At 42.7% G+C, this 18,391-nt stretch overlaps 2 protein-coding genes across 3 annotated transcripts; both read left to right on the top strand.

The window, feature by feature from the left end:
- Nucleotides 1–1,798: 1,798 nt before the first annotated feature.
- On the top strand, nucleotides 1,799–11,783 carry rnf20 (ring finger protein 20, E3 ubiquitin protein ligase). Its single transcript, XM_037675303.1, has 22 exons — nucleotides 1,799–1,876; nucleotides 2,170–2,350; nucleotides 2,462–2,530; nucleotides 2,629–2,727; nucleotides 2,815–2,962; nucleotides 3,051–3,236; nucleotides 3,364–3,479; nucleotides 3,710–3,856; nucleotides 3,929–4,003; nucleotides 4,101–4,220; nucleotides 4,595–4,774; nucleotides 4,846–4,981; nucleotides 5,068–5,189; nucleotides 5,317–5,470; nucleotides 5,561–5,870; nucleotides 7,245–7,362; nucleotides 7,506–7,655; nucleotides 7,738–7,950; nucleotides 8,141–8,266; nucleotides 8,383–8,523; nucleotides 11,020–11,124; nucleotides 11,303–11,783. Exons 2-22 carry the CDS (start codon nucleotides 2,180–2,182, stop codon nucleotides 11,477–11,479), a joined length of 3,063 nt encoding a protein of 1,020 aa, XP_037531231.1. The 5' UTR covers nucleotides 1,799–1,876; nucleotides 2,170–2,179; the 3' UTR covers nucleotides 11,480–11,783.
- A 1,167-nt stretch (nucleotides 11,784–12,950) lies between these two features.
- LOC119408479 lies at nucleotides 12,951–18,391 on the top strand. 2 transcript variants are annotated; one of them, XM_037675304.1, is made up of 4 exons: nucleotides 12,951–13,727; nucleotides 15,978–16,037; nucleotides 17,564–17,666; nucleotides 17,925–18,391. In XM_037675304.1, the coding sequence occupies exons 1-4, from the start codon at nucleotides 13,536–13,538 to the stop codon at nucleotides 18,278–18,280; spliced, it is 711 nt and encodes a 236-aa protein (XP_037531232.1). In that variant the 5' UTR covers nucleotides 12,951–13,535; the 3' UTR covers nucleotides 18,281–18,391. The 2 variants fall into 2 exon arrangements, with proteins under 2 accessions (XP_037531232.1, XP_037531233.1); XM_037675305.1 differs by lacking the exon at nucleotides 15,978–16,037 and having other exon boundaries at nucleotides 17,925–18,380.

Here is an 18,391-nt window from a genome sequence, read left to right as displayed (position 1 = left end):
TACAAAGTATGCTGTCCGTCCCAGCAAGTATGTGAGATAGTAATTAAACAATTTCTGGTTTGCGTGTTTTCAATATAACATGGCAAAACCCAACAAGTTGTAAATCACATTTATGGAAGAAAAAAAAAAGAGCTTGTCACTCAGATCACCACACGTCTTGGATTAGATGTAAAACTTCAATTTTATAAAATACTTCAGTTTAGTAAGCAACGTTGTTTTTATTAGTCCATATCACTGTGAAGAAACTAAGCGTACACATTTCCAGACCTTCAGGGTAATGATTCTAAAAGCATTTTGACACTAAAACAGATTTGGTTCTGTCATGTGATTTGGCGACCTTATTGATGGAAGAGTCCGAGACTTTGGTTAAATTTTAAATGTAACAAAAACAAGGACTAGATAGTGAGGTAAAGACTGATATCCGGGTCTCTGTAAAATAAACAGCTTGTGTCACCTGCTGTGCAATAGGCAGTTTGTCTGCCTTTTAGACATTGTGTAATTGTTGAACCATATATTACAAAGGAAGCATTATAAGATTATTTCAGAGTTCTGCTTTAGGCTATGATAAATACAATCACTATTTTTTATAAAGAATATTGACTTTCAATATCAACAAAAAGAATAAAAAGTATATTTTAAAAAGTAATGTGCAGAAACATGAGGTGTCAAGAGTCAGTCCCATCTATCCTTTATCTGCCACTTGTTCCAGAGTCGGGTCACAGGGCAGCAGGTTGAGCAGGGAGGCCCAGACATCTCTTTCCATAGCCACCACAGCTGAGGACTCCAAGGCGTTCCCAGGCCAGTTGAAAGTCATAAACTCTCCAGCGTGTCCTGGGTCTTTCCTGGGTTTACTCTTGTTGGAAATACTCCGAGCATCCCCCTAAAGAGGCGTCCAGGGGGGATCCTTACCAGATGCCCGAAACTTCTCAACTGGCTACTTTTAATGTGAAGGAGCAGTGGCTCTACTCAGTCTTTACCAGCTACCCTGCGGAGGAAAGTCCTTTTCATCGCCTGTGCCCGGGATCTCATTCTTTTGGTTTCTACCTAGAGCTCAAAATGTGAAAGTAAGAATTTAAATTGACTGATAAACAGAGAATCTCATCTACTGCTCAGATCTTTCTTCACCACAGCGGACCAGCACAGAGTTCGCAATATTACGAAATCCGCACCAATTCGTCTGCAGATCTCACACTCCATTCTTCTCTCACTCATGAACAAAACCTGAGCCACTTAAACTCCTCCACTTGAGGCAGCAAGAGCCAGTGGTATAATGAAAACTGCAGTATCTCCATCAACTCCACCCTACCTGCCTCTTCTTGACACCAGCTACTTCACTTCCACCCCTGTTAGTCACACACGTGTTCTGTCTTGCTTCTTTCATTCCTCGTCTCTCCAGAGCATCCTCTCCAGACTCTCTTCCGCATGCTCTCTACTCTCACTGCGGATCGCAATGTCGACGTAGAACATCGTTGTCTATTTAGACTCCTGAGAAGAACAGAGAAGGTGAGATATTGATAACAAACTGGAGGAGCGAGTGGGCAACTTGTGGAGTTGTTTATTTCATATTTCTTTATTTCATAAAGGGACAATGCATATTAATCAACATGAATACATCACATAAATATGCCAGATTTATCCAGAGAGGCTAATTTTCATCTGTATTTATAATGAGAAACAGAAGAAATATGGTCAAATTGATGTATTATTATGTATATTATTATGTAGTCATCTTTAGAGGCATTTTGAACGCCCTCCTACCCGGTAGGGGGCAGTGTGTTAGCTGATTGCTACCGCTATCATTTCCGTTTCCGTGAAGACAGAAAGCCGCAGCATCCTTATTACCAGAGCCAGTTAACAACTATTAAACTTTAAATCGGTAAGGTTTAGTCCATGTGTACCATACTGCTCAATTATTGCATTATTTGTTTGTTTTCCCAGAATTTAACCCAGTTAGTATATTTGCTAACGCTAGCGTAAGGCTAACGTTAGCCATAAGCTAGCGTTAGCCTCATGACTGATTCAGCCAAACTTCAAGGATTGAAACGTAAAAAACAAATTATTGACTTTAAGAATGCTCATTGTTGAAGAGACCTAGGTTTGAGGATGTGTTATAGGTCCGAATCCGCACTGACACTCTGCCTTATTTTTCTTTTTTGTGTGTGTGTTCAGGGGTCTGAGGATGTCTGGACAGAAGCGTCCTGCTGACCCCTGCGGACCCTCGTTCTCCGGAGCCCCGCCGGAGAAGCGGAGGGAGCGGGACGGAGAGGACGGAGGGCCCGGTGTCAGCGCTGGGGCCGGCGGCAGCACCGCGGTGGAGACGGTCATCAAACTGGGAGGAGTGTCCAACTCTGTGAGCATCTCGTTAATATCACGCAGTCATATCTGTGTTATTACCTCTAATTACAAAAGCATCATGTCTGTTTTTATGATTATATGTGAACTATTGTTATTTTTTTTAAAGGAAGAGCAAGACATCAAAGCTCTTCAAGCTAAAAACCGAAAGCTAGGAGAAGCTCTTGATCAAAGACAGGTAAATTTATTGTATTTACAGCTCTTTACACAGACACAGGGGAGTAGCTGTGCTTTATCTTCAGACTGCAATCAAGTTTATTCTGATTTTATTTGTAGGTGATTGAGGACGAGCTGCGAGAGCGGATCGAGAGACTGGAGACCCGGCAGGCAACTGATGACGCCAGCCTGCTCATCCTCAACAGATACTGGAATCAGGTGAACGCTGAAGGAAGCTGTAACAAAAATGGCTTGTTCAACAAATGTTCCTTATGTCAACATGTGACGTAATGCTCCTCTTTTCAGTTTGATGAAAACATTCGGCTCATCATCAGGCGCTATGATCAATCAAACAGCGAACCGGAGAAATCTCCACCAGGTGAGGGTCGGAGCCTAAAGCCGGAAACTCCTGAACCTGATGGAGACTCTAACCAGGAGAGGGCCAAAGACAGAGGTGAAAACAGACCTGAAACAGAAATAATTGGCAACGAAAAACAAAAATCTGAACTCAAAAGATTTTCTGCTGTTGTTTATCCTCACAGGGCATCAAGGGGAGACCTCCAACTCTTTTCTGGCGACGCTGGCGAGCAGCACCTGTGAGGAGATGGAGACCGAGCTCCAAGAGCGAGTGGAGTCCAGCCAGAAGCAGGCCGGTCGTGTTGTGGAGATCTACAAGAGCCTGAAGGACACCGTGGATCAGCTAAAGTTGGAGTTAGACTCTGGACACGGTGAGAGAGAAAAAAGGTTTTATTTTTATTTATTTATTTTCTTAGGAAAATACATGTACTGCCAGAACAGTTACATGTAAAATGTACACAAGAGAAGTAATTACCCCTGTTCTGTATTCATTTTCAGAGGGGAGTCTGAAGCAGGTAACTTCCAAGCTGAATTCCCGCCTGGCCACTGAAAACGAACTGCTCCAGCAGCTGACAGAAGACCTCAAACAGAAACACATTCACATGACCAGTGAGGTAAGCCTCATATGTTTTAATCACTTACTAATTAATTAAACATATATTTTTTTCAAAATCATCTTGCCCTGTTATAACAATAGAACTTCCCATCTTGATTTACTAGATGTATGGTTATAAATTCTGAGGGCCTTTGTAGTTAGATTGTGCTTTGTTGTGAAGCCATTTCTTCGAGCGTGTTATGTACCGGCACCTATGAGCTTCAGTCTCTGTACTTTTTTCCTCTGCAGTCCCGGTCTCTGGGTCGGGCGACTAACAAAGCAGACCAGCGCGTCACTGAGCTGCAGGCCCGGATCGAGGAGCTCCAGTGGGACATGGAGAAGATCCGTCGACGAGAAAACAGACTGAACGCACACTTGAGCGAGATACTGGAGAGGGTGAGATTATAATAACAGTACAATGTGTCTGTTTATGCAGAAGTAGGTTCTAACGTCACCTGTGCACTCCAGGTCAACAGCAAAGGCTATAAAGTGTGTGGAGAGGCCAGCAGTGTTTGTGGAACCATCACTATTAACAAGAGAAAGGTACACTTTATTTGTCCTCGCTTTATTTTAGTTAGAACAAGCTGTTTTGTGAGAAGTGCTGTTTTGGATCTTAACTTGTGTTAATCTTCTAAAATAGTTTGAGGAAATGAACAGCGAGATGGAGGAGAACAGGGAGCTGGCAGATAATCGCTTCATTGAGCTGCAGAAACTTCAGCAGGATCTGCAGAACGTTCAACAGGAGAACAACAACATGAAGGTATTTTTACTGAACACAGCAATGTTCTGCATCAGATTAATGGCCGTGCAGAAATACAGAAAAGCCACATGAGTTCAACAATTCAGCTTTGTGCTAACGTATATTCTCACCCTCATTCTGTGGGTAATTTTGCATCTCCGTTAAAATTCTACGTGTTCAGCTCAACATATATCACACTGATTGTGCAAAATCTTGCAGTTTTTTTCTGCAGTTGCATTTAACGATGGTGCACATTTGATCAAAAACTCTTTCATTGTTAGTTTTAAACTCAATATGCATCTGACTGACAATAAATATTGTCCAAAGAATGCTAGGCCTTTATTTCTGTTAAGTTCTTGTCTCTGATTTTTTTTATTTTATTTTTTTTGTCTCAGACGGAGCTGCTCAGCCGAGCTGAAGGTTTGGTCAAGGAGACCTCTGAGTATCGCTGCCTGCAGTCCCAGTTTTCTGTGCTCTACAACGAGTCCCTGATCCTCAAGGCCCAGTTAGACGAGACTCGAGCCCGCCTCAACACGACAAGGACGGCACGGCTTCGGCAGCTGGAGCACATGGAGGTATGTTTAGTTTAGTCGGTAGCTGTGTTTCTGTTTGCCTTCCGTTCATTTTCCGTCTCGTCTGAGTGCAGAACGACGAGGTGGCTCTGCAGAGGAAGGTTCGCACAGAAGTGTTTCAGCTGGAGGACACACTGGCTCAGGTCAAGAAGGAGTACGAGATGTTGCGTATAGAATTTGAGCAGACTCTTGCAGCCAACGAGCAAGCAGGTAAACCTATGCAACCAGTAATATGCACCAAGTGTATTAAAGCCCCGACCTGTTCTTGTCATTTTCACGTGCTTCTTGCTTCACAGGTCCCATCAACCGTGAGATGCGTCACCTGATCAGCACGCTGCAAACCCACAACCAGCAGCTAAAAGGAGAGGTGGTGAAATACAAGCTGAGACTACGAGAGACTCAAGCTGAGCTCAACCAGGTAGGTTTTATCTCATCAGCAAAAAAATTAAAAAGCAGGAGCTATTTTTATATAAAATCCTCTCTAAAGGTTGTGAGACAGAACATGACAGAAAAGTAACGCTTAAAGATATCCATTTACCTCGTAGCTTCGAATGTCAAAGGGCAGCGCCATTCTCCAATCACAGTCGAGCACAGAGATGGACGTGAAGGAGGAGACGACCTCTCCGTCAACTCCAGCTGTTTCTGGAGAATCTGTGGTGAAGACGGAGCTGGACGACGCCTCAACACCCAGTAGCATCGGTATCAAACTGAGTTCATATTAGATTATATTGTTTTAGGCAGTCTTACTATAATAAGTCACATCTGGACTTTTGCTTTGTATTTCTGAAGGCAACGCACTAAAAACAGAGCCCGGTGTAGAATCAGAGGCGGCTGTAAAGGAAGAGGAAAAAGAGGAGAAAAAGGACAAGGAAGACAAAAAAGACTTTATAAAGAAAGAGGAGAAAGAAAGGGAGCGGGAGAAGGAAAAGGACAGAGAGAGGCCCCCTCGAAGCAGCGGGAGCAGCAGCAGCATCATAAAGGAGGAGAAGCTGGGAAGCAGCAGCCAAGCCGAGGAGTTAACCGGAGATCGTCTGTCTGTGGTCGGAGGATCCAAGAGGAAGGAGATGGAGCAGCTGAAAATCGTTCGAACAGAACTCAAGTACGTTGGGAGTTTTATTTTCCATCCTGATCTGATACTGTGTACAAGAAAACACAAAGTTTCAAAGTTTTTAAAAATAGATTATGATTTAATATTAAATGCTTGCTTTTCCTCTGGAAACATCTGTAAATATTCTCGATCTTCTAGACGTCTTAGAACGTAACAAGTGTTTGGTTTGTGGCTCTGGTTGGATTACTCTATTAATTTATTTTTATAATATGGTTTTTAATGATGAATTTGTTTCTGTAGGTTGGCTTGAAGCTGAAAGATTTTTATGACTGAAATCGTCAACATCATCAGTTTAATGTGACTTTAAATAGTCTGATGTCTCACAACGTGACAGAGACTATCATACCTCTGCAGCTTCTCATTATTTTTAACTGTTGTTGTTTGAAGAAATACTTATCCTCTGCTGCTTTGCTTTCCAAAGTTTTAAACACAGATTTTGCGTGATCTTTTAGCTCTCAGGGCATGTGTTGGGGATGACTCTCAGCTACAACCACGCCCAGTCGTAGCTCAATACTCCTAAAAATGACAGTTATTTCTGTGTTTGTTAGTTGATTAGTTGTTAACGGTTTGACTCCAAAAGTTAGATAAACATCCAGCGATGACTTTCTGAGCGTTCTATTAAAACACATCCACTGGTTCAGGAGATATTTTGCTAACAAACAGGCAACACGTAGACAATTACACTGCGTCTTTTTTTGGGGGTCAGACAATAATCGTTGAGTTTTGAATTGACTTTATATAATGTGTTATTCATGTTTGTGGACATTTTATAGAAATAGTACATAGCCCAACAATTTTCAGTCAGGTCATCTGGACAGTTTTTTTTTATTTTTTTTTTTAGCTGTAACGTTTCACCTTCCATCCGGAAGACTTCATCAGTCAAGAAAACGCACAACACAAAACTGATTCTTCCCCCAAACAGCTTACTCCAAAGTTAAACAAACCAGTTATGTTGGTGCTAAGATGGTGTCTTTGGCATGCCCCCTCCTCTGAAGCTGGCCCTCTTCCTTGTCGACAGTCATGTCAAACTGGTTCAAAACTAAAAAAGTCCATGCTCAATAATCCAGGTATACAATCCAACAATTTTCAGTCAGGTCATCTGGACAGTTTCTTTTAGCACCAACATCACTGGTTTGTTCCACTTTGGAGTAAGCTGTTTGGGGGAAGAATCAGTTTTGTGTTTCGTGTTTCCTTGACTGATGAAGCCTTCTGGATGGAAGTTGAAACGTTTCAGAGAGAAAAAAAAGAAACTGTCCAGATGGCCTGGCTGAAAATTGTTGGATTGTATACCTGGATTATTGAGCATGGACTTTTTTGGTTTTGAACCAGTTTGACAAAAGTAACAGCCTGAGTGTGACTGTGCAGGAAGGCCCAGGAGTCCCAGAGGGAGATGAAGCTGCTGCTGGACATGTACCGATCAGCACCAAAGGAGCAGAGGGACAAAGTCCAGCTCATGGCTGCAGAGAAGAAGACCAAGTCAGAGGTGATCTTGTCCCCTCAATTAAACAAGGATACTCTAGTTTAAGTTAAAAAAAAAAAGTTTGAATATTTGTGCTTCTTTTTGAAATTTAGTTTATTCTGTGAACAAATTGATGAGTTTTAGCACTTTATTTGTTCTGGTTTTAGGCAGAGGAGCTGCGACAGAGGCTGCGGGAGCTGGAGGAGAGGGAGAGGAGAGAGGGCAAGAAAATGGCCGACGAAGAAGCTCTGAGGAAGATCCGTTCTGTGGAGGAGCAGATCGACATCCTCAACAAGAAGCTGTCCATAGCCAAGCAGGTGTGTGAGCCGCTCGGCTTGTTCTCCGCTGCGTTTCGTTCTCCGCTGCGTTTCGTTCTTTGACGCTCGCTCCTCTGCGCAGGAGGAGGACGCGCTGCTCAGCGAGATGGACGTGACGGGACAGGCCTTCGAGGACATGCAGGAACAGAACATCCGCCTCATGCAGCAGCTCCGGGAGAAAGACGACGCCAACTTCAAGCTGATGAGCGAGCGAATCAAGTCCAACCAGATCCACAAGCTCCTAAAGGAGGAGAAGGAGGAGCTGGCCGACCAACTCCTCACGTTGAAAACTCAGGTGAAGCGTGAGACGACTACTTGTCATTTTTCAGAATATTTAAATGTACATCACGTTATAATAATTATTAATTATACAAACAAGAAATGCAGCCAGAAGTTCTGCCTCGGTTCTTGTGTTAAAGTATTTTGTTGTGGTTCATGTTGATGTGTGGGCGTGCTTTAAAGAGTTTGGCTGCGCCTACTTCCAGGTGGATGCGCAGCTGCAGGTTGTGAGGAAACTTGAGGAGAAGGAGCGCCTCCTGCAGGGCACCATCAGCACTGCAGAGAGAGAGCTGACGCTTCGAACGCAAGCTTTAGACATGAACAAACGCAAGGTGATCAGGAGCAAAGAGCCACAGACACAAAGCAGACTGACGCCAGAGGCATGAGCTTCTCTTTCAAGCAGTCCAGGGTCAGAGCTGTCCACTGAATTCTCTCCTCGTCCCCCTAGGCTCAGGAGTCAGCTCTGCAGTCGGAGGAGATGCGGGGTCAGTTGGAACAGGTTCAGCAGAAGCTCAAACTGGTCCGAGAGGAGGTGGTCGAAAACAGCATCTCCAGGGAAAAGGAATCATTCAACGCCCAACGAGCTCAGGTAACAAAGCACGAAATCGCCAAGAACCTCCGAGCTGCAGCGTTCATTAAAAATGGCCGATGTGCTTCAGTTTCACGCTGACAATTTGTGGGGAAAAGATGTGCACTTCTGAACAGAACCAAAGCAAAATAAGACTCGTGCTCTGCGAGACTTTGAGACGTCTAATATTAAATCTGTTGGCGAATGATAAGAAGTCTTTAAATGCTTACAGGCCATAATGTCAGCGCTTCAGAAACTTCTGCTGTGGCTCATTTATAAACACTTGAACAAAACTCCCTTCAGTGGCTCTCTTCAATGTAGAATTGATTTTAAAGTTTGTTTGTAAGGCCCTGAATGGGCAGGCTGCTGGATATGTGTGACCACCTGCAGCCTTGTGTGCGCTCCAGATCTCAATAGTGTGAACGTTTCTAAAGCATTCAAACTATTGAGATCCATTTATCTTCTGTATGTTTTTCGGCACGTAACTCGTTCCACAATTTAGATTCTATTTCATGAAGTCATATGTCAAACCATTCAGCTCATTCAGAACAAGTTATGACATCACAGTTCATGCTCAATAATCCAGGTAAAAAAAATCCAACAAAGTTACGTCAGGTCCTCTGGATGGTTTCTTTGTGTTGAAATGTTTCGTCTTTCATCCAAAGGACTTCGTCAGCCCAAGGAGCTGCAACAAACTTAGTCTTATAAGTAGCACCTTCACATAGTGGGTCAACCAGTTTGATGGTGCTCAGATGGTTTCTGGAGCCCGCCCGCTCCCCCACTGACTCGTTTGAGGCAGCCATGGCCAAAGTGGTTCAAAACATCTTGAAGTCTTTTGGATGGACAAAACGTTTCAACATAAAGAAACCATCCAGAGGACCTGACTTAACTTTGCTGGAATCTTGTTATGACTTTTGGTATTTATGCAACTTTTATGAATTATTTGTCATATTCAGCCATGTTTCTGTCCTTCAAGTCAAGTCAGATTTATTTATATAGCTCATTTAAAACAGAAACCGTTACCAAAGTGCAACATTTTTCAGTCGGGTCATCTGGACAGTTTCTTTTTTTGTGCTGAAATGTTTCACCTTCGATCCGGAAGGCTTCATCAGTCAACGAAACACACAACAAAACTGATTATTCCCTCAACAGCTTACTCCGAAGTGTCCAGATGACCTGACTGAAAAATGCTGGATTGTATACCTGGATTATTGAGCATGGACTTTGTAGTTTTCAACCAGTTTGACACGACTGTCAACAAGAAAGAGGGCGGGCAATGGAGGGGGTGTGCCAAAGACACCATCTTAGCACCAACATATCTGGTTTGTTCCACTTTGGAGTAAGCTGTTGAGGGAAGAATCAGTTTTGTTGTGTGTTTCCTTGACTGATGAAGCCTTCTGGATCGAAGGCGAAACGTTTCAGCACAAAAAAAAGAAACTGTCCAGATGACCTGACTGAAAAATGTTGGATTGTATACCTGGATTATTGAGCATGGACTTTGTTGTTCCCAAAGTGCTTAACAAAAGAGAAAAAAGATCACAGCATCAAATAAAAAGTAACGAGATATAATTACAGCATATGGAATAAAAATATAAAACACAAATAATTAGAAATAATGAAATACTAAATCAGATCACCTTGTGTCAAATGTCACAGAATAATAACCAAATACATAAACTCAGTCAGAAAGAATTAAATATTAATACACATGCTTCAAACCCTCTCTGCTGTTTAAAACCTTTTACTGCTCATTTTAGCTTTTGTTCTGCTTCAGATATTTTTTTAGCTTCTTTGTGCTCATTTCAGCTTCTTTCTTCAATTTTCTTTAGCTTCTTTCTACTAGTTAAAGCTTTTTGTGCTTGTTTCAGCTTCTTTGCTTTTTTCTGCTTTTTAGCTGCTTTTCAGGTACATTTCTGCTAATTGTAGCCTTTTTTTTATTTTGGCCTTTTTGGCTTCTCTAATGATTTCAACCTTTTATGACAATTTCAGTTTTTTTCTGCTCATTTCAGTTTCTTTGTTTCTTATTTCAGATATTTTTTTAATCTATTCAGCCTCTCTCTTTATTTCAGCTTTTTCTACTAATTTCTGCTGTTTTTCCTCTGCGTCCTGCTTTTATTTTTTTGCTTTCAGCAAATGTCAGCTGAACTGTTCAGCGCTGAAACCTTTTCAGCCTGGTTTCAACTTCTTCGGTAGCTGTCAGCTAAAATCATTCAGCAGTATGCATCGCACTGCATTTTTCTAGAAACGCAATTTCTCTAGTCATTTGTTTTTAGTAGTCTACTACCTTTTTGAGTATCTTTAATGTTAATGTGTATATTATTGTTTATCTTTTTTGTCCTTCTAATTAATGAAACAGCTGAGCAGATTTTGTTTCATTTTAGTTGTGCTGCAGTTTGTTTTTAAATAGTGGGAACAACATCAGTTACCATGTAACAGGACTGTGGTCATGATCGCGCAGTAAAATCTGGTCGGCAGAGTTTGCCTTTTTTCAGATGTTGAATGATTTTTTTATTTCAGGAGGACATCTCCAAACTCAGGAGAAAGATCGAGAAGGCCAAGAAACCTGCTGAGAAAATCAGCAACGGAGACGATATCCTGAACGAAGAAATTAGTGAATACAAGGTGAGTTTACCGGGTGTCCAAGTTAAAACGTGCTTTGTGTTTCCATTGATCCTGCGAGCTCCTTAAGTATCAGCAAGAAGCAGACTGAAACTGACATTAATTTAGTCTTCTAACTCTGCGAGCAGGAAGACCTTCAGAGTTTAATTTTCCAACCGTTCTGTCCCTCTGTGTCCCCCAGGCCCGTCTGACGTGCCCGTGCTGCAACTCTCGGGTGAAGGATGCCGTCCTCACAAAGTGCTTCCACGTCTTCTGCTTCGAGTGCGTCAAGACGCGCTACGACACCCGCCAGAGGAAATGCCCCAAGTGCAACGCCGCCTTCGGCGCCAACGACTTCCATCGCATTTACATCGGATAAATCCACGACCACGCTCTCTCTTTCTCTCTACGCTCAGAACGAAGAGGGGCGGTCAAACAAGACATGGACAAAACTGCACCTGAAGCTCTCGTCTCTGGCAGGATGCTGTCGATGTGAAGTCACATGATGCGTTCAGGGATGCTCTGACTAAATGACTTTAATATTTATATTTTTAAACCACGACTCCTTCGAGCATCCACAGCTTTGGTGGTGTTTATTGGAGCAGAAAGAATCATTTCATCAGGAACTGAAAGAAACTTGTGGTGCATTTGTGTGCTTTCATTTAAAAACAGGCTTTTCAAGGGGACAGAAAAAGAGACAAAACATTTCCTTTAGTGCTGCAGAGTTCATGCAAGTGTTTTATGTTTGTTGTAAATGTTCCTTTTTTAAGAAAAAAAGAAATCTCGTTCGGTTTGGTCAAAGTTCTGCTAGTGATTAAACTTATATCAAAACTGCTGCTTCTGATTGTCGCCACTGAAGAAACAAAAGCACATGAATATATTTTTACCTGGTTTTGCGTGTCTGTTAGCAAAATATTTCATGAGCTATTGAGTGATTTTAAATGAAACTTGCAGAAAGAAATCATTGGATGCAAATCTACAACCGATAGTTTGGAGTCAAACTGATCCAAGATGGCCGCCACTGCCAACTTTAGAAAACAAATGTTATAACAATGTCAAATTTTCAGATATTCACCTGAAATTTGGTGTGGTAGTAGCTGATAATCATCTCCAACACTCTAAACACTAACAGATTGATCAAGATCTTTGTTTACATTTTTTGCCATAGTCAGCTCAGACTGTTAGCAAAATATCTCACGATCCACTCATGAATTTTTATGAAACTATTAGGAAAACATCTTTAAATGTACATCTACAACTGATTAACTTTTAGAGCCCAGTCAAGATGCCTACTGACTAAAAAACTACAAAATGTAGCCAGTTTTACAGATGTCCAAATTTGGCAGGGTTCCTTTTCATTAATAAAATGTTTCATGAACTACTGGGCAATTTTCAATAAAGGTTTAAAATGTAAACACTGGATGAAAACATGCAAATGATTAATTTTAGAAGTAAACATAATTCAAGATGGCCGCCAGTACAAAAATGGCTACAGCTCAGTCAAAAACGACGTGGGGGTAGCGGAGAGTCATTCACCGCAGACACGCCAAGGGTGAAATCTCGCGATATTTAATGTGATCGCGCTTAGTGGGCGGCATTTTCGTATTTTAACTAAAAACGACTACAATTTCGTCGCTATTCAGTAATTTATAATCATAGTTTGAAAGGCTGCATGCGGCGTATAGTCCCTTAAGAAACGTTGTGCATTTAATTAATTTTCAAACGTTTTTCTGTCTTAAAACCTAAGCGAGTGATCCTCGCGTTTACCCAGAGTCATTAAACTACAAGGCCCATGATGCAACGCTCTGTTGACTACTGTACATTTGCGTCTCCGCCCCCTCCCCCTTCTCACGGTGGCTCCAGACGCGAATGGAAAGAGCTCGTTGAAAGCGCTGGTAGGAAGGGAGTGGAAACCAGGAAGGAGTTTTTTTAAATTGCTTTTATTCGGGGGTCGTCTTGTAACATAATCCTCCTCAGCAGAGCTTCTGTGAGGATCAGAGACCGGGGGAGCTCTGAGAAAGTGGCGCTTTGTGCAGCTCGGAGCCAAATAAGAAGCTTTAGTTTAAATCGGGCTCTCAGCGTCACCGCGTCGCTGCTGCTTTTTCACCCAATCATTAAAATAAAGAAAACTTTTTTTTAAAAATACACATTTTTACTCTTTTGACCACATGAACTGTGAGCGCTCGCTGCTGCTCATCAGATTTGGACTCGTGCTGAAACCAGAAATAGCCCCTGCTTGAAGGAGCGGTGTCATCCAATCATTTAGATCTGCCTGGGACCAACACCAGCTGCTGAACGGGATCCTTGAATCACCTGGAGTCTTGCATTTGACTCCTCTCCGTCGCCTCCCTCCAACAGAAGCCATTTTTAAGTCTTGATTTTTGCTGCTCCGCCTTCTTCCTCATCATCACACTTTCCTCCTCTTTCAAACCATCATGGCTCGGGTTTGGCTCTTGGCCTGCGCCCTGGTCCTCCTCGTGGGGCTGAGCCGCTCCGGAGCCCAGCAGGCCGGCTCCGAGGGCCCGCCGGTGGTCACTCTGCGCACCGTCATCACCGGGACCTGCCAGGAGCTCCAGCGGTATGCAGAGTCGGTTCTGGGGACCAACGTGATCCGATCCACCGCTGAGGTACAGCTGCAGCTCCTCACTGGGCTCCATTTTCTTCCTACATATTTGCTCTAAACAGCTTTCTTTAATTCCTATTAGAGCTGCACGATATTTTAGAAGAAAAACTCTTATAACCGCGATATTATTGAATATCGCGATAATATTCTGATGCGATAAATCTACTTTTTTTTTTCCTGCCGCCATAGTGCTCACAACACTCACCATGTGCATCACCATTACAGTCTTTATGATCAAAACCAGTGGTGCTTCATTTTTTAAAGCCACCAAAGCTGACCGTACCCAAATTTTCAAAGTTTTGTTTTGAATTTAATCTGTTTAACGTAATTCTCCATCATTAAATGGCTGTTCTGGGGACAATGCAATTCCAACCAATCAAGGTTTTTGCCAGAATTGCATTGGAGAACAGCAAATGTAAATTTGGCAATTGTTTAAGGAAATTCTCCCATGAGAGTTTGGAATGTTTTGGCACAGCTCATAGCACCATCTCTTACTGAACAGTATTCGTGAGTTCCTCCCCCAAATTGCTACCTTCCTGGTGACAGTCGTCGTTTTGTGTTGTTTTTTTCCTCGCTGAAGAGAGATCTTTTCTCTTTGTGGCTCTGATTCCATTGTTCTCTGACTCTGTTTACATCTGAGGATAATTTTATCAACAAATGGGGAAAAAAAATTGATTTCAAGTTGACTTATTTTTGTATAAGAACATCAAGGGCAAACTGATGAGGATCACGGGCTTCTTCTGGTCCAAGGGCCTTATTTGGCCCACATGTGGTTCCCACATGGAGGCTGGCCACCCTTGGCTCCCCTGTTAGTGACGTGTCTGGAATTGGAAACTTAAAACCATAAATTTCAGAATCTTTTTCAGATTTTTTTGTATATCTGCATCATATATGATAAATGTACCACTAAAGGCACATCATCCAGTACCAAAAGGCTACAGCATTATTTGTAATAAATAAGCAAAATCAGCATTTTTTTAAAAATTTTTTGCCAATAACTATGAGTTGTTTGTTCAAATTCAGGCACTGATGAGGACACTTTGGTGAGTCTTGGTGTATAAAAGATTTTTATTATGCAGATAAATTAAATTGAGTTTCGTAAACTATTAAAAACGCCATTTTAGTACGGACTCTTGAGGAAAGATTAAATAAATTCAGTGCTACCTTTTGTATAAGTTTGCAAAAGGGCACTTTTTGACTAATATAGGCCTTAATATTCCTTAAGTCCTTACAATCAAAGATGCTGAGGATGTCAAATAAAGACTGAATATTGCTTTTTTTATATATATTTGGTGTCTTTAGTCACGGTCACACATCTGGCTAAAGAATATTCAAACAAAATGTTTAACAAGCCACAAAAATATAACAGCCATGTATCCACCTGGGGGCATGTGATCCTCATCTCTTTTGCAGATGATGTGAGGTTGTGTATAGGGGTGCACCAATAAATCGGCCCCAATTTCCTTAATTTTGGAAAAACGGAAATAATTGCATGAGAAACCGATTTTACCGATTTCTTCTAGTTTTAACAATTGTCTGAACTTCATTTATATTTCAGAGCACTACCTCATGGCCAGTTAAAACAAGTGGATATTGTTCAAGGGTATGTTTTTCAGAAAAATAATATTGGAAAATTAAAGGTGCATTGCGACCTTATAGCACCTGACAGTGTTGCTTATAAAACTAAATCGTATCGGCCAAAATTGGAATCGGCAGGTCGGGCTTTTTAGAACTCGGTGATCAGCCAGAAAACTGCAATCGGTGCTCTCCTAGTTGTGTATGACACGCGGGCAGCGCACTCTGCATGTGTTTCAGACTCGATTTGTGGCGTTAACTACAGTAATCCAAGTCGTCCTTTGTGGATAAATTCTCTGTCTTTGAGCATTTAGGTGGTCTGTCTGATGGTCAAATACGTTATTGCCGTACATTTGGTGTTTGCGATGTATTGCGATCCGCGGTGCACATCGATATTGCGATAACGGTAATATTTCTTAAAATACGTGCAGCACTAATTCCTGATTTTTCTAACTGGATCAAAAACCTGATCACTAATTTTCAGCTGTCGCCTCTCTCCACCTACTCCTTCACACACATTCTTCCTTCTGCTCTCCTTAACTTGTTAACCTTCCTCCTGACCCCCTCATCTGCTTTGCCCTAATTTCTTCTATACCCCACACACTCATGGCATACACATACCCCCCCCCCCCAACACCACCATGCATCTGTTTCCATCCTGCTGCGGCTTCCTTCTCAGAGTGCAGTGCCGTTTCTAGAGTCACTGCTTGGTCAGGAGAACGTCTACACAATGGCCATGGTAAGGAACCTCCTGGGGGTGTCTTTAACGTGCCGTCCTGGGGAATGGGGGGTCAGTTTAAGCTCATGTCGCGCCTGTAGCAGAATGTAGGAGCACACGTGTTATTTACATGTCAAGCTGCAGCTTTCACCCATGAATTTGTGCAGGTAAGGTTTTGTTTTTGTGCTGGCAAAATCATAAGTAGCTCACTGTGACTCAGCTGGCAACATGCAGGGGGTGTGCAACAATTCTTGGCACAGGTACTCCTTATGTAACTCCCATTTGCTATAAAACCTCCCTACTTAGTATCTCCACATTTGAACCGATAAAATGCAATAAAAGAAAAACATCTTGGAATAACTGTTGTTCAATCAGAGCAAAAGCAGCAGCTCTGCACTCTGATCACCTCCGTGTAAAATTACTGCAGCAGAGTAACGTTCCTTCAAGGTCTAACAGATAAAGTTGCTGCATTAAATTCACTCTTTAGGACCGGATCCTCAGATCAGCTTTGACGCACCTGAATAGTATGAACGCTGATTCAGCATTTGTTTTCCTGTTTAATTTTTTTATAATCTAACGACAACTGCATGCTTTGTGCTCATTTAGACATTTTGTATCTCAAAAGGTTCAGCTTGTTGTACAGGTGTGACCTTTCATCTTACATGTTTTTACTCCTTAAAAAAACTATAAGATTTCTTCAGTTCTTTCGAAAACGTTCACCTTTTAAAATCTGCTTCGAGTTACTTGCTTTATTTTTGTCGTTGTTTGCTATGTTTAAATTTAATTTAGGGTGTCACTAATTTCAGCTAGAGATTAGCTACAGTTCTGGTACTTTTAACTAGCCTTTTGCTGCATTTAGCTGCCATTTGGCTGTTTTTAGTTTTTTACCAGCTTTTTGCTACTTTTGTCTTTTTGCCAGCTGTACTCCACAGCAGCTTTTCGTTGGCATTTTGGTAGTTTTTGCGAGTGGTCGGCTTCTTTTAGCTTGTCGAGCTTGTTGCTCGTCATTCAATACTCATTAGTCACACTACTGTTTTGCAGAAAATGCCGTTTCTCTAGCTCTAAATGTTTCTCTTCAGAGCCAGACTTTTGGTTTGAACACCTGACGGTCCAGCTGCAGCTCCATCACTGAAACATTTCGCGTATGGAAATGAGTTTAAGCTGATATGGAGCCACAGATGTTTGACTCGTGCTCTGACACACGGGACAGTCCTTGTGTGTGTGTGCAGAGCAACAGGTGCAGATAAGTTCCCCGTCCGACTATCCAGGATATCCTAGACCCCGCTGGACAAGGCTGAAAGAGAGGAGGGTGGGGAGGCACTTTAAGCTCGTACAGTGGGGTGTTCTCCAGCTGTCAAATCAACCGCACAGCAGCTCTTTATGGAGGTGCAACACAAAAATTTCCAGATTTATGGGTTTGTGCTGCTGTCAGTGGTCCTGTAGCTGCCTGCACACTCTCTTCATTTGTCTCTGCACGATCAGAATGTCATCTCTCTTCATTGCTGACTTGTGAGATAAAGGTAAACAAATCCTCTCCCCTCCCACAGTTTTTTGAAACGGTGATCCGATTCCTGGCCGAAGGAGCTGCCAGCGGCCTGAATGTCATCGCCGTTTACGTGGCAGAGATCCTCAGGGTCACGGGATTCGATGGTGGGTACCAGGATACTTGCAGCTGAGGCAGAGTGCTTTCGTGTTCTGCTTTTTGCCCCTTTGTGTGCGAAATGTGCATTGAAAGTTTTATGTGCGAGTGAAAATATGCAGTCCTTTCTGCAGGCGAACTGTCTGCCACACCCTCGTAGGTGTGAGCGCTTTCTCCTTTTTTACTACCTCTCTACAAGAAAGGTTGTTTGTTCTTTTTACTCGTTGTTCTGTGAAAATATGCCTAAACTGGATTTCCTGCCTTTTCAGTTGCGTTGACGCTGCCACGCTTCACTCCGGAGGGTGTGACTGCCGTCGCCCAGTGGGGTCTGGTGGGCCTCATCGGGTACTGGGTGCTGGCCATCATTCTCCGCCTCCTGATCGGCGTTTTCAGGCAGGTGTTCTGGCTGGTGAAAATGGTCCTGGGGCTCTGGCTTTTCGGACTGATCGTGACCGACAAGCACGCCTCCGCAGAGACCACGGCGACCCGAGTGGGGGTCCTGGTGCTGGTGTTCGTCCTGCTGACTCTGCTCACGACTGGCTTCGATAAGTCCTCCGCCGTGGAGCACCGGCTGAGCAGGCTGGAGAGGCGGGTGAGGGACGTGGAGAGGACGAAAGCTGATTAGAGACCGGGACAGAGCTGGTGTCGATGCAGGCGCAAGAAGAGTGGCGACTTGTGCTTTCTTTTATCTGTTACAAACTTGAGAAATAAAGTAATCTTTGACATTTTTAATCAG

This window comes from Nematolebias whitei, chromosome 4 (assembly GCF_014905685.2).
Source record: "Nematolebias whitei isolate Nwh7 chromosome 4, NemWhi1, whole genome shotgun sequence".
NCBI lineage: Eukaryota > Metazoa > Chordata > Actinopteri > Cyprinodontiformes > Rivulidae > Nematolebias > Nematolebias whitei.
The sequence above is the reverse complement of the archived record's forward strand: the minus strand, read 5'-3'. Positions and strand labels throughout refer to the sequence as shown.